Consider the following 15,276-nt stretch of genomic DNA (forward strand, 5'->3'; position numbering starts at 1 on the left):
TGGCCTTGTGAATTACAAAACAGAAATAAATGAGCACTGTTGTCTTATTCCTGTCTCGGACTGTGGGATCTAAATGTAAGAATTTAGCTCATAGACATTAAAGGACATATAGATAGTATAAAGTTACAGCTCATAAAATAGAAGCAGACTCTTAAGCAATAAGTGAGAACTAATCCCATCTAGCCCCGTTTTATTAATATAAGTGATGAACTGAGGCTCAAAGGGATTAATGCCTTCCAATAGGTCATGAAGTAGTTACAGGGAAAGCTGAACTTGAGTACAGTTAGTGTGTTTTCTGCCAAAGTCATGATGTTCAAGTTCTTGATGTTGCTGGCCTTGTGTCCTTTCCTTTCTAGGTCCAGTATCAGCCTTTTTTTCTCCTACCATCTCTAGAGGACCCCGGCTGTTTATAGGTACATCCCTAGCAGGGAGGGAGTCACCTTTCCGTTAATTACATTACATCGTTCTCATTGTCCCTGATATATGGCTGCATAGTTTCTCAAGCGTAAGCCTAATTTTTCTACTTGTACTTAAAATTATTTAGATTAATAAGAAAACACTGTCCTTATAAATTGTTCGACCTCTTGTTTTTCTCATACTCCATCAAAATGCTTTTTAAAAACTCAAGGGTTAGAGGTGTCCTTTTAATGAAAAATTAAATAGTTTGATGTCCTGACCTTTTGTTGCTAAAATCATCTATCTTTTAATGGATGTTAAATTTTCATAGCTTTCCTATAGTATATCTATCATAGAAACAGCGGTGTATATTTGAGGTTGATAGACCATTTAAGGTTTATGCCAGCTTCGAATGAAATCTTTTGTAGACCTTTCTGGTCTGTGATATGAATTTTTCGTTAATGAGTTAGGGACAGCTATGTGTGCTGCTTTCTTCTAAATTGAAATATATGATTCACATGTTTTCATCTCTACAGCCTGGGGCTATATGCTACAAAGACTGAATTGAATAGGTAAAGTTAATGGATTAGGGCACATATTCCCCTGACGTTTCTGGTTGTGTGCATGGCATTCTAAGTGAAATATACTTAAATAAGGTCTTCTTTGAATTGTGCCATTTGGATATTAAAATTTTGCAATGCATTTTGAATTTTTGAATCTTTTGCCGGTAGTAAGATTAAGCTCCTTTTTCACTTTATGAAGAACTAGAAGTGTTTTTGACCATTTGATCCATAAGCTTATTCTTTAACTTAAATCTCTACTTCTGTCATTTTTTGTAGCTGCATGAGAGTGTATATGTCTTGGTTTTACATTTTAGTAAGGAAGGTTATATTTTGTCTTATATGCTATAGTAACTCATCACTTATCTTGAACATAACATCCCAATAATTTCACCTCTCCAAACAGACAAGAGCCAGACAGTTTAAAATAAAAAGGTCAGGAGGAAGGGGGTATGAGATGAAAGATTGGCTTTCAGTACAGTCTGTAACTTTGCCCACAGGAAGTTTCTTCCTTTACTCACACATAACCTATTTTTTAATCTTCCTTAAGGCAAAGGTTTAATAAGGTAATTATACGGTTTTCATGTCCACAGCAGGCTACAAGCAACAAAGTAGAAGAAGTGATTAGACTATGTGGGTACATTGCAGTGAAGCGGAAAAGAGCAAACCCAGCAGCCACAAACACAACTCAGAAAGCACTGTGTCCTTTACTATGGAGCAGTGGGGCCCCTGCCTGCCTACCTAGCCCCAGGATTATTCCAGTAATTATTGGTGTTTGTAATGTTGCCCCTGAATCATTCAGAAGAGTGTGAGAATGTCCTTTGAACTCTTAAGAACACAGAGAAAGCAAGATACATTTTAGAAAGATAAGCATCCCTAAGCTTTTTTACCCACCACTCAGCTCTGTTGAATTTTAATATATTGCCTTATTTTTTAAAGAAATAAAAAGTTCATGTATTTGGAGCCCTCTTCTAACCCCTTTCTTTCCCTCCCATGAGTTGTACCATATTAAACTTCATCATCGCCATTTCCATGCATATTTTCTCCTGACACTGAAGATAAATAACACACTAGTCACACACACACACACACACATACACATACACACACACACACACAGAGACTAAATTTGAATAATCTTTTCAAGTTTTTGTTTGTTTTTTAGTTTTGGGGGTTTTTGTGTGTGTGTGTGTGTGTGTGTGTGTGTGTGTGTGTGTGAGAGAGACAGGATCTTGTTCTGTCGCCAGGCTGGAGTGCAGTGGCACGATATTGACTCACTGCAACTTCCACCCCCTGGGTTCAAATGATTCTCCTGCCTCAGCCTCTTGTGTAGCTGGGACTACAGGTGTGCACCACCACACCTGGCTAATTTTTGTATTTTTTATTAGAGATAGGGTTTCACCATGTTGACCAGGATAGTCTCAATCTCTTGACCTCGTGATCTGCCCACCTCAGCCTCCCAAAGTGCTGGGATTATAGGCATGAGCCACCATGCCCGGCATCAAGTTTTTATTTAAATTACATTATACTGTACAAATTTTCTGTGACTTGATTATTTTTTATTCCATTTTGGGATTCCATCTATGTCAATAACCTTTGCTATTTATTTTAACTATTATTTCATATTCCATTATCAAAATTATCATGGTTTATTTTTCCATTCACCTCTTGATAGATTATTAATTTTTGCATTTTTTGACATGACGCATAATGCCACAATGAACATTTTTATGTCTATCTTCTTTGTAAGCATGTATGCTGTGCTCTAGGATGTGTTCTTAGAGACCTAGAGGGCATGAGGGTTTACACAGCTTCAGCTCTACTCTGTACTGCCAGATGATGCCACAAATGCTTGTACAGATTTCCTCGCTCACTAGCAGTATCTGAAAGTTTCTGTAGCTGCAGATACGCTCCAATGTTAGGTTCTATTCGGATTTTAAAAAAATTATATCTAATGTTCTAATTTGCATATTCCTACTTTGTACTGTGGTCGAGCATAGTTTATGGTTTATTTGGATTTCTTTTATGTGAGTTGCCTTATATATTCTGTTAGCTGTTTATCTTATGATTATTGAGGTATAGGAGTTTCATCTGTATTCTGAACACTATCGTAGAAGTTTCAAATACTTTTCTCTTAGTCTGTGACTTATAAACATTTATAGTATTTTTATTATATAGAAATTAAAAATTTTAATAGAGCAAAGCATGGTAGTTTGTTGTTATTTTTGAGGGCATCTTGCTGTGTTGCCCAGGCTGGTCTTGAACTCCTGGCCTCTGGCAATCCTTCTGCTTTGGCTTTCCGAAGCACTGGATTACATCCATAAGCCACTGTGCCCAGCCAAGGGCAAAAAAATAAATAAATATATATGTATATTATATTTTATATATGTAATGTATGTATGTATATCTTTTCTTATATGGCTCTGCTTTTGCATCTTTAAGAAATTCTTCCCTATCATGGAGGTCGTAGATATTTACTTAAAACATTTTAAAGTTTTGCTTTTCATTTACTGTTAATTTGCTTAGAGTTTATTTTTGGTTATGGTGTGAGATTGGGACCTACTGTTTTCTCCTATAGATATCTAATTATACCAATGTCACTTATTGAATGATTCATCCTTTTCTGTTAGCAGTTGCTACATCTCATGTATCATATATTGAATATCTACATGTGCTTGGATCTGTTTCTAAGGCATTTGTTTCATTGATCTGTCTTATACTGTTTAAAAATGTGTCTTTTACCTGTTACCGCACCTGCATCGATTTGATATATGGTAGGGTGAGCTCCCCTATCCTTGATGGTATTCTTCAGGAATATCCTGGCCATTCTTGGTGTTATATAAATTTTATAGGGAATTTAATTTTAAAAGTATATGTAATACACATGGAAACTAATTTTTAAAATTCTGTTGAACTTTTAATTGCAATTGCATTGCATTTATGAATTAATTTAAATATATCTAGTTAATTGCAAAACAAAAATCTTTCAGTGCTTAAAAGAGTAAATCACTAGGTTTTTACAAAAATTATTTGCCAAGAACAGTCAATTCCCCAAGGGTTCTGAATACTCAAGGTTTTATTATATTAAATGAAGAAAAGCACACCATTTAAAATGTTGATTCATATATTGAGGTGATTCAGAAAATTAAGTATTTAAGTATCTTTCATTTTTCATTATACTTGCTGATTTCTTCATCAAATATTTATCAATTGCTTGTTTTATATAAGACCTTCTGCCATAGAATATAACGGTGGTTTGAAAATCCCAACAGACAGTGGTAGAATAAATGTTATTATTTTTTAGTGCATTATATTTGACATAATTCACACTTCTTAGGTGTACCTCAGTTGATATTGGAGGAAAACAATCCCCATGTTTGCTGCATGTCATGTGTCAGATAGCCTATCCTTTTCAAATTTGCCTCAAAAAGTCCACCTAGTGTTCAGAAATAATGGAATGTTGACTCTCTTTCATCTAATCAGGCTGGACTAATTACTTGCTAAAAGTCATTGTTGTCTCTCTCTAGAGACTTGCAGCCACTACGGGAAGCAAACAGCGTAGTCGCCTCTCTATTATGGCCCAGTACCTCTGCAATGTTCGACACATCTTTACTATTCCAGGACGAGCTTTTGTCCCCAAACCAGAGGTGAGTTTCTGCTTGTTTGTTGCAGTATATCAGAATTAGGACCTTTGTTCCCCTGAGATATGTCATCCTTATTCAGGAGAAGTACACTCTTATTCAGGTGAAGTACAGTGTTTACACATAAACAAAGGTTAGATCCTAAAGGATGCAAACGCTGTACTTCTCCTGAATAAAAACCACAAAAATCATAGTATGAATAGCTAGTTCTTGTTATAATTGTTCTTCTCCTTAGGTAGGGTGACTGAATGTTTAGGTTCATGTATGTTACCCTGGTGGCAGTATCTTTCATCATCTTCGTCATCATAATGTTACTCTTAAAGTATCCCCATATGGAAGATAAGTTACATGGACACCCAATATTTGAGAAAAGAAACAAAATACTTTTGTGATTTCTGATAGAGATCTCTACCTAAAGCTACATCAAACATTATTTACTTATGATTTTTTTAACACTTTTTTGGGAGACCTTATTATGGTAGTGTTATTTGTGATAAATCATCTGCAGAAAAAACAGTTGGATATTAAACTAGGCTTTGACCATTATATGCTAGTTACAGGAGTAAGTGCTAGTTACAGAAACAGAGTTTCTCTGCCAAAAATTAAAATTAAAAAGCTGGTGCCTATTTTAGTAAAACCACTGCTTGGTGAGTTACTGCAAGATGTATACTGAAAAAAAACTCATGTCAGTGAATGTATATTGAGCATTTACTGTTTGAAAATGGGCTGGGCAGCAAGGGGAAACAACAGGGATATGAGCCTAATGAGATACAGAGTCTGCCTTCAGGGAATTCACAGCCTCATGAGGAATAGAAATTTCTCACTGGTCCCTAAAACTCTCAAATACAAGGTATTGCAGAGTTTCCCTTATATCTTGTATCCTTTATAAATAACAAGAGAAAGCATGAAAAAAATTGCATTATATGACTATAGATTTCGATACAGATTATAGATTTAGAATAGGGACCCCAACCAATAGTGTTAGATCTACTTGTCTGTCTTGAAGCACACGCTGAGTGATCTCCATGCTCTTTGCTGCCAACTTCATATTTCCTCTGCCATTTGGCCAGTTAGCTGGGCATTCAGGTGACTAGGAAGTCAGGCCATCTTCCACTTACATAACAGACATAATTGTTGGCTTTTTCTAAATCGAGCTCAGGGAGCCTGCTATCAGTGCCACCTCCCTTCAGCATCTCAGATTTCAGAGACATTGCAAATGACTTTTCCCAGAATAATTAGCTCCAAGACAGAATTTGATGACTGGAGATACTTTATAGGTTATCTTCAAATTTAAAACATTTTTGCTTTCAGAGACTTTCTCTGCTAGTACAAGTGGCCATTCTAATGAAAAAGAAACCAAAAAACCAGTGACCATGTAGCTTGCTTTCTTCTTGTCATCCATACCTGTGTGCATATAACATTTTAAATAGTGTAAGTCTCATTATTTTTTATTATATATACTTTAAGTTTTGGGGTACATGTACAAAACATGCAGGTTTGTTACATAGGTATACACGTGCCATGTGGTTTGCTGCATCCATCACCCTGTCATCTACATTAGGTATTTCTCCTAATGCTATCGCTTCCCTGTTCCCCCCTCCACTATCCCTTCCCTAGTCCCCCACCCCACAACAGACCCCAGTATGTGATGTTCCCCTCCCCCTGTCCATGTGTTCTCATTGTTCAGCACCCACTTGTGAGTGAGAACATGTGGTGTCTGGTTTTCTGTTTTTATGTCAGCTTTCTGAGAATGATGGTTTCTAGTTTTATCTGTGTCTCTGCAAAGGATATGAACTCATCCTTTTTATGGCTGCTTACTATTCCATGGTGTATATGTGCCACATTTTCTTTATCCAGTCTACCATTGATGGGCATTTGGATTGGTTCCAAGTATTTACTATTGTGAACAGTGCCACAGTAAACATACATGTGCATGTCTCTTTATAACAATAATTTATAATCCTTTGGGTATATGCCCAGTAATGCGATTGCTGGGTCAAATGGTATTTCTGTTTCTGGATCCTTGAGGAATTGCCACACTGACTTCCACAATGGTTGAACTAATTTACACTCCCACCAGCGGTGTGAAGTGTTCCTTTTTCTCCACCTCCTCTCCAGCATCTGTTGTTTCCTGATTTTTTTTAATGATTACCATTCTAACTGGCGTGAGATGGTATTGCAGTGTGGTTTTGATTTGTATTTCTCTAACGACTAATGATGTTGAGCTTTTTTTCATATGTTTATTGGCTGCATAAATGTCTTCTTTTGAGAAGTGTCTGTTCATATCCTTTGCCCACTTTTTGATGGGGTTGTTTTGTTTTGTTTTTTTTTTTTTTTTTTTCCTTGTAAGTTTGTTTAAGTTCTCCATAGATTCTGGGCATTAGCTCTGTCAGATGGGTAGATTGCAAAAATTTTTTCCCATTCTGTTGGTTGCTGGTTCACTCTATTAATAGTTTCTTTTGCTGTGCAGAAGCTCTTAATTAGATCCCGTTTGTCTATTTTGGTATTCGTTGCCATTGCTTTTGGCATTTTAGTCATGAAGTCTTTGCCCATGCATATGTCCCAAATGGTATTGCCTAGGTTTTCTTCTAGGGTTTTTATGGTGTTAGGCCTCATGTTTAAATCTTTAATCCATCTAGAGTTAATTTTTGTATAAGCTGTAAGGAGGGGATCTAGTTTCAGCTTTCTGCATATGACTAGCCAGTTGTCCCAACATCATTTATTAAATAGGGAATCCTTTCCCCATTGCTTGTTTTTGTCAGGTTTGTCAAAGATCAGATGGTTGTAGATGTGTGGCGTTATTTCGGAGGCCTCTGTTCTATTCCATTGGTCTATATCTCTTTTGGTAGCAGTACCATGCTGTTTTGATTACTGTAGCCTTGTAGTATAGTTTGAAGTTAGGTAGTGTGATGCCTCTAGCTTTGTTTTTTTTGTTGTTGGTTTTTTTTTACTTAGGATTGTCTTGGCTATGCAGACTCTTTTTTGGTTCCATATGAAGTGGAAGGTGGTTTTTTCCAATTCTGTGAAGAAAGTCAGTGGTAGCTTGATGGGGATAGCATTGAATTTATCAATTACTTTGGGCAGTATGGCCATTTTCACAAAATTGATTCTTCCTAACCATCAGCATGGACTGTTTTTCCATCTGTTTGTGTCCTCACTTATTTCTTTGATCAGTGGTTTGTAGTTCTACTTGAAGAGGTCCTTCACATCCCTTGTTAGTTATAGTCTTCAGTATTTTATTCTCTTTGTAGCAATTGTGAATGACAGTTCACTCATGATTTGACTCTCTATTACTGGCGTATAGGAACGCTTGTGATTTTTGCACATTGATTTTGTATCCTGAGACTTTGCTGAATTTGCTTATCAGCTTCAGGAGATTTGGGGCTGAGACCATGGGGTTTTCTAAATATATAGTCGTGTTGTCTGCAAATAAAGACAATTTGACTTCCTCTTTTTCTGACTGAATACCCTTTACTTCTTTCTCTTGCCTGATTGCCTTGGCCAGAATTTCCAATACTATGTTGAATAGGAGTGGTAAGAGAGGGCATGGTTGTCTTGTTCCAGTTTTCAAAGGGAATGCTTCCAGATTTTGCCCATTCAGTATGATAATGGCTGTGGGTTTGTCATAAATAGCTCATTATTTTGAGATGTGTTCCAACAATACCTAGTTCATTGACAGTTGTTAGCATAAAGGGCTGTTAAATTTTGTCGAAGGCCTTCTCTGCGACTGTTGAGATAATCATGTGGTTTTGTCTTTGGTTCTGTTTATGTGATGGATTATGTTTATTGATTTGCGTATGTTGAACCAGCGTTGCATCCCCAGGATGAAGCCAACTTGATTGTGATGAGTAAGCTTTTTGACGTGCTGTTGGATTTGGTTTGCCAGTATTTTATGGAGTATTTTCGTATCAATGTTCATCATGGATATTGGCCTGAAATTTTCTTTTTCAGTTGTATCTCTTCCAGGTTTTGGTATCAGGATGATGTTGGTCTCATAAAATGAGTTAGGGTTCCCTCTTTTTGTGTTGTTTGGAATAGTTTCAGAAGGAGTGGTACCAGCTCCTCTTTGTACCGCCTGTAGAATTTGGCTGTGAACATGTCTGGTCCTGGACTTTTTTTGGTTGGTAGGCTATTAATTGCTGCCTCAATATCAGATTTTGTTATTGGTCTATTCAGGGATTCAGCTTCTTCCTGATTTAGTCTTGGGAGGGTGTAAGTGTCCAGAGATTTGTCCATTTCTTCTAGATTTACTGGTTTCTTTGCATAGAGGTGTTTGTCATATTTTCTGATGGTAGTTTGTATTTCGGTGGTGATATCCCCTTTATCATTTTTTATTGCATCTATTTGACTTTTCTCTCTTTTCTTCTGTATTAGTGGTCTATTTTGTTGATCTTTTCAGAAAACCAGCTCCTGGATTCATTAATTTTTTTTTTGAAGGGTTTTTTATGTGTCTATCTTTTTCATTTCTGCTCTGATCTTAGTTATTTCTTGTCTTCAGGTAGCTTTTGAATTTGTTTGATCTTGCTCCTCTAGTTCTTTTAATCGTGACATTAGGGTGTCGATTTTAGATCTTTCCTCGTTTCTCTGTGGGCATTTAGTGCTATAAGTTTCCCTCCAGACACTGTTTGAAATGTGTCCCAGAGAGTCTGTAAGACTCATTATATCAAAAACCAATATCTTTATTCATAAACTTCAATAGTTATGGTTATTACTATTATCTGAAATCTCCAGGCTATTTAAATTTTACCAGTGGGTTCTTAGGATAGATATTAGAATGTTTTTAGTGGAGGCTTTCTAACTCTGTTTTAGCTACCTAGATGAGATTATTTGATGGTGCTTAGAAGTTATTATCCACTTTATCTTTGATTTAGGGGTAAGGTACATAGGTAGTTTATTAAAATTTACTTCTCTGGGATTAAGGCCGCAAGAAAATATTTATTATTTGGAAAAAAGCTAGCTGTGTCTTTGATTCTTTTTTTATTGAGGGATGTTTATGGTTTGGCAAATTAAGCATTTTCATAGCAATTTACCTCACATTTTTATTATAACTATTACATACATGGGCTTTATTTGTAATCCAGAAAAGCACTTGTCAAGGACTTACAGGTAGATACCACCATGCCTAGCTAATTTTTGTAGTTTTTAATAGAGACAGGGTTTTGCCATATTGGCCAGGCTGGTCTTGAACTCATGGCTCAGGTGATCCACCCGCTTCGGCCTCCCAAAGTGCTGGGATTACAGGATAAATTTTAATTCTGAAAGAATTATCTGCTGCTCTGAAGTAGTTTAACCATATTAGGCCAAAGCAGGAATATTCTGAGGAAAGTCAGAAAATATTTTACTGATAGTTACATTGAGCAAATTTTTTAAAAATTTATTTTCTCAAATTAGAAAGGGGAGAGTTTTTACAGAGATAATAAAATTTTAAGTCAGAACTAGTACTCTAACTAAAACTGCATGCAAGAAGAGAAAGTCTTAGACGTACATAATTGCAACACAAGTAAGATAAGTACTAAAAATAGAGGTTGGGCAGATTCCTGGGTGGATGAGAGAGGGAGAAATTTACTAATATTTGTTACTTATTCTCAATCAAAATTCCAGGAATCAGCTATAGAGAATTTCCTTTTCGGTACATTGAGGGGTTTACTTACAACCACTTTCCGGGTTTTTTTCTGTGAGAATCTGCTATCCCTTCTGTTTCTTAATCTTTCGATTAACTGACTCAATTAAGCTTTAATGGCAGAATTTACCCTACCATTGAACTGTTACCATCCTGTTCTGACTAATGGCAGAATTTACCCTACCATTGAACTATCACCATCCTGTTCTGACTGGTTGGACTGAATGACTGCTGAACTTCACTCTTATTAAGCTGTCTATTGCAGTCCCCAAAATTTGAACCCAAAACACTTTGTCTACAAAACGGACAACCTGTTAGGTTCTAAAAAATAGCTAATTAATTGGTCTACTTTAGGGTCTCTTAAACTACCAGAGTCTGTAGTATGTAGCTTTTCAGTTAGAATGTTTTTAATTTTGTGTTTTATTTTACTGTTAATGAAATTATTTTACAAGACAGAGTATCTTTTGCAATGCAAAGTCACAACTAAAATTGTTTTCATGACAGAATACAACCTGTTTCTTAAGTTTCTCAAGCTACTTTCTCTATGAGCTCCTGTAGATCCCTGAGAATCCACATATTTCTGGGGTTCCACGCTTAAGTTTTTTTTCAGCCAGTCTCCACATTTCTCAGGTTTGAGAAATACTGAGCTAGCCCTTCAAAATTATTTCATTTTTTTTTTTAATGAATTGTGGTGATAGGCCTCATAGTCTAACACAGCTCCTAAGGAATGGATGGGCTTTTTAGTTCTCAACCCTATTCTATACTCTGACCTAGTAGAAATTGATTTAGTTGTATTATGAGAGTTGTAACAGGTTTTTTATTGATTAACACTGATAGAGGCAGTAGACTTTGAAGTAAGCTAGACTTACCGAAATTCCAGCACTGCTAGTTTTGAGAAGTTGGTCAGGTAAATAGGCTGGGTTTAATATATCCAGATTTGGCCGATAATACCACCCTTGAAGGACGTTTGTGAGGAATAGAAATAACCAATGCAGAGCACCTAAAATGAGTATGTCACACGTGAATGCTGCCAGTCAAAGTAGTTGTTATGAACAAATATTTGTGGATTAAGTTGTATGATATAATAGGATTATAATTGTTAAACTATACATAGAATTTATATTTAATTTTGCCTGTTTGGAGGTATGGTATATAGAACAAGCTACCCTCAAACATGGTACAAATTTAAAGGATAAATAGTGTCTAAAATTGTAGATGAGTTAATGAATATCCATGACATATAAAGAAAAGATTGGAGCTTGAGGCATCCACTCTTGACCTTTGAAGAGCATTTTAGAGGCTTCCAGTCCCACTTGTTCACAACTATTGAGGTCTTGACCTCTGTGGGAGATAGTCTTGAGTTTGGTGGGTGGATGGGTCCACAGAAGAAACAACAGTTTTTTATGCCTTTGTGTTTTTTGAAATCTGTTACTGAGGATGTTATTTCTGTTGTATATTTACCTTGTATTCGAGAATCATTTTGACATAAGGTCAGAAGACTAGTAATTTCCTGCTTTATTAAGGCTCTTCTGTGTTTGGTCTATATTTTCTTCCTAGAAGCAGAGATTGAGATGAGATTTCATAAAGACTGTGTATTAAGAAGGCCCCTCAGGAGAAGGGACATGAAGGCAGCAAGGAAAGGTCAGGGGAAGAGCAAAGCAAGAATATTGTTCCTCCTAGAAACCAGCTTCAGCCTGGAGCCACAGCGGGAGAAGGAGCTGTGTAGCACAAATTGCCCACAGCAACTGTGTTCCCTTGATGCAAGGGACTGGCTTATTGGAACCTCTGCTAGTCAGTCTTTGCTGAGAGCAGTGGGGCGGTCACTTCCCAGTAGAGGCAGCTGCATCTCTGGGAGCCATTAGCCCCCATCAGTGCCAGCAGCTGGGGGATGGCTGCCCTGGCCCAGTGGACGGAGCCTGAGCAAGACCCTAGCAGCATCCTCTCTAGCTTCTTACCAGTAGACAAAGCTGTGAGATTGCTTACATGGCCACCTCTCTGCCTCGGTTGCTTGGAAGTTCTAAACTCAGTTTCATGTTTAATTGCTTTAGCAGGCTTCAACCAGGATGATTTAATAGCATTTTTTCTGTCTTCTTTTTCTTTATAACTTTAGTCTTTCATCTTTATCAGTTGTTTTTTTTTTACTTATTATACCTACAATTTTATTATAAGTTGTCTCAAATTCTTTTTAAAGCCCTTGAGTCCAAAATAAAAATAAATATAAACCAAAAGCCAGTTTTATAATTAGAGCAGTACCAGAGTCATCCTCCTTAAAAATTAGGTAAAATAAGTGTTGAATAGAAATAAGAGTATTTACTATTACAATTTTAACTCGGTACTAGGTATGGTTTTGTAAACTGCTCAAGAATAAAATAAACAGTAAGTATTCTAAATCCAATGAAGGAAAAAACAAAATTGCATTTTTCCAGATGATACTTCTATGTATGTATAAAGTGCAATGAAATTAATACAGAAGTTACTGGAGATGATGTTAATAATGTGACAGTGTTCTGCAGAATTATAGGCTTGGCTACAAATCCTCAAAAGCCAATTAAGTTAGTATTTGCTAAGGTCATATAGCTGACCATATAGTGATGAAAGATGTGAGAACACATTGTCCAGGTAAAAAATTGAACTTCTGTCTAACTACTGTAGGCCTGCTCTTCCCTACCTCATATTCACTGTGCTGACTAATGACATCATCCGCCCAGGTCATCCAAGCCTAAACCTTGGAGGTCATCTTCTGTATCACAGACCTTTACACCTCCTCAGACCTTTATACCTGCTGACCCTCACAACTAGTTAGTAGTTAACCAGCTTCTGACATTACCTACATTTCTCCCAAACCCAGCCCAATTTTATACCCAATTCTTCTGACTTAATTTCAGTCTATCATTTTTGTCAGAATTACCAGATGAATTCTTCAGTCTTATATATAGATATAGATATACATGTACTCCATAGGTTAAATAAAATTAAGTATAATATTTTTGGTCTTTTGGGTTTTGTTTAATGACTTTTTATGAAAGAAAAATTAGTAAGTATATTCAATAAATTAGACTAAGGTTTCTCGGACTCAGAACTGTCAACATTTGGGGCCAGTTAATTTTTTTTTTTTTTTTTTTTTGAGACAGAGTCTTGCTCTGTCAACAGGCAGCAGGCTGGAGTGCAGTGGTGCAATCTCGGCTCACTGCAATCTCCACCTCTGGGTTCAAGCAATTCTCCTGCCTCAGCCTCCCAAGTAGCCGGGACTACAGGTGCGGGCCACCACGGCCAGCTAATTTTTGTATTTTTTAGTAGAGACGGGGTTTCACCATGTTGGCCAGGATGGTTTCAATCTCTTGACCTCGTGATCCCCTGCCTCAGCCTCCCAAAGTGCTGGGATTACAGGCATGAGCCACCGCGCCTGGCCTGGGGCCAGTTAATTCTTTGTTGCCAGAGTCAAAGTATCTTTGTTGCTTTGTAAGATACTTAACAGCATCCCTGGCCTCTTCCTAGTAGATTCTAGTAGCACTACCTCCATTGAGACAACCAAAAATGTGTCCCGGCATTGCCAAATGTCCCCTACAGGCTAAACTCACCCCATGGAAAGGCACTGGATTAGACTAAGAACCATTGGGTAGCATTAGTCATGCTTTCTGTGCACCAACTGCCTTCTGTGTGTCGTCTCGTTTAATCCTCACAAGAACTCTATGGATAGATGCCACTCTTTCCTCATTTTCACATGAGCAAACCAAGACCTTAGTTAAGTAATGTGTAATATGTAACCATGTACCCACACCAGGACTTGCACCCAGGTGGTTTGACTCCAGAACCTGGTTCCCTCAGGTTGGATCCATCTCCCCACATACTAGCTGTGTGACCTTGGGCAAGTTAGGGAACTCACTTCACCTCTGTCTCCTCAGTGTCCTGTAAGATCCTGAGAATAGTGCCTATCTGGTAGAATTGTTAGGTTTAAACCAGTATGCAAAAGATTTAGACCAGGACTGGCATGTGTTAGGAAGCACTTGCCATGACATGTCACTGAGAATGAGAGGTAAAAAGGACACCTCACCTCCCAGTCTAGTTGGAGATGCGATTATGCAAACTCATAATTTCATAAATAGAGCGTTTTTATACAGTACTCATTACTTAACTGAAGTCTTGGTTTGCTTGTGAGTTGTGAGGATTAAATGAGAGCATTTATTAAATTCATAGTTTGTTAAATGGAGCATTTTCTGAGAGCACAGATGCAGGCTGGAACTTCTTGGCTGTCAGGATTGAGTCTAAAAGAGAGGTCCCGTATGAATCTTGAAGGGTGAGCAGGAGCTTTGGTATCAAGACAGTGAGGCTGCGAAGAGTGCAGGTGGAGGGGTGAATGCAGCGGGGTAGGAATTCCTGTAGGAATAGAGAGACTCCACATCATTCATTGCATGATTGCCACTTCCAAATAGTACAATGGGCCATTATTTCTTATAAAATCACTGGTTTTCTGACAGTTTGAAACATTCCTGTTTCTACTTAGGAAGGAAATATTCCAGAGCTAAATAAAAATATTTTTTGAAGTATATATAGAATGATATAGCAGACATGAAGAGAACTTTTACTGTAGGACGGTAGGCTACGTAGACTGCATGAACCCAGCAACATTAAGCAAAGTGAGAGAACTGTTAATGGGGTCAAAGCAGTTCTGTCACATTAATTTCATGAAAACATTCTTTGTGTCAGAATTCTTTTTAATATGATACTTGTGTATAAAGTAACATTTTGACCACTCAGAAAGAATACATAAACAATCATTTAAACTTCTGCAAAATGATTCCCTTCCTAATTCCCATGTGTGATAATACCTTTTCATTTTAGCTATTCCATTATAGCTAATGACATTGTTTCAGAAGAGAATGATGTCTACCCAGTAAAATATGTATAAAATATGTTAGTTTACTCTATATGCAAAAATGAAAGTTATTTACTTACATAAAAGATATTCTTCCAACTTCCTGAATTATTAATGTACAAAGAAATAGTCTTTCTTCCCCCTTACCATTGAATCATTGACAGTGACTAAGCTTCAATTAACAAA

The 15,276-nt window shown here is 37.0% G+C and overlaps 1 protein-coding gene across 1 annotated transcript in view; it reads left to right on the forward strand.

Moving 5' to 3' along the window:
- The window catches only part of TFB1M (transcription factor B1, mitochondrial), a 57,876-nt gene that overhangs the window by 24,214 nt on the left and 18,386 nt on the right, over nucleotides 1-15,276 (forward strand). Inside the window, exon 5 of the mRNA XM_032258763.1 lies at nucleotides 4,484-4,603. Within this exon, the coding sequence (XP_032114654.1) occupies nucleotides 4,484-4,603 (120 nt within the window). The remainder of the gene's footprint in view (nucleotides 1-4,483; nucleotides 4,604-15,276) is intronic.

The sequence above is a fragment of the Sapajus apella genome, unplaced genomic scaffold (genome assembly GCF_009761245.1).
Source record: "Sapajus apella isolate SASKATOON/1434 unplaced genomic scaffold, GSC_monkey_1.0 scaffold105, whole genome shotgun sequence".
NCBI lineage: Eukaryota > Metazoa > Chordata > Mammalia > Primates > Cebidae > Sapajus > Sapajus apella.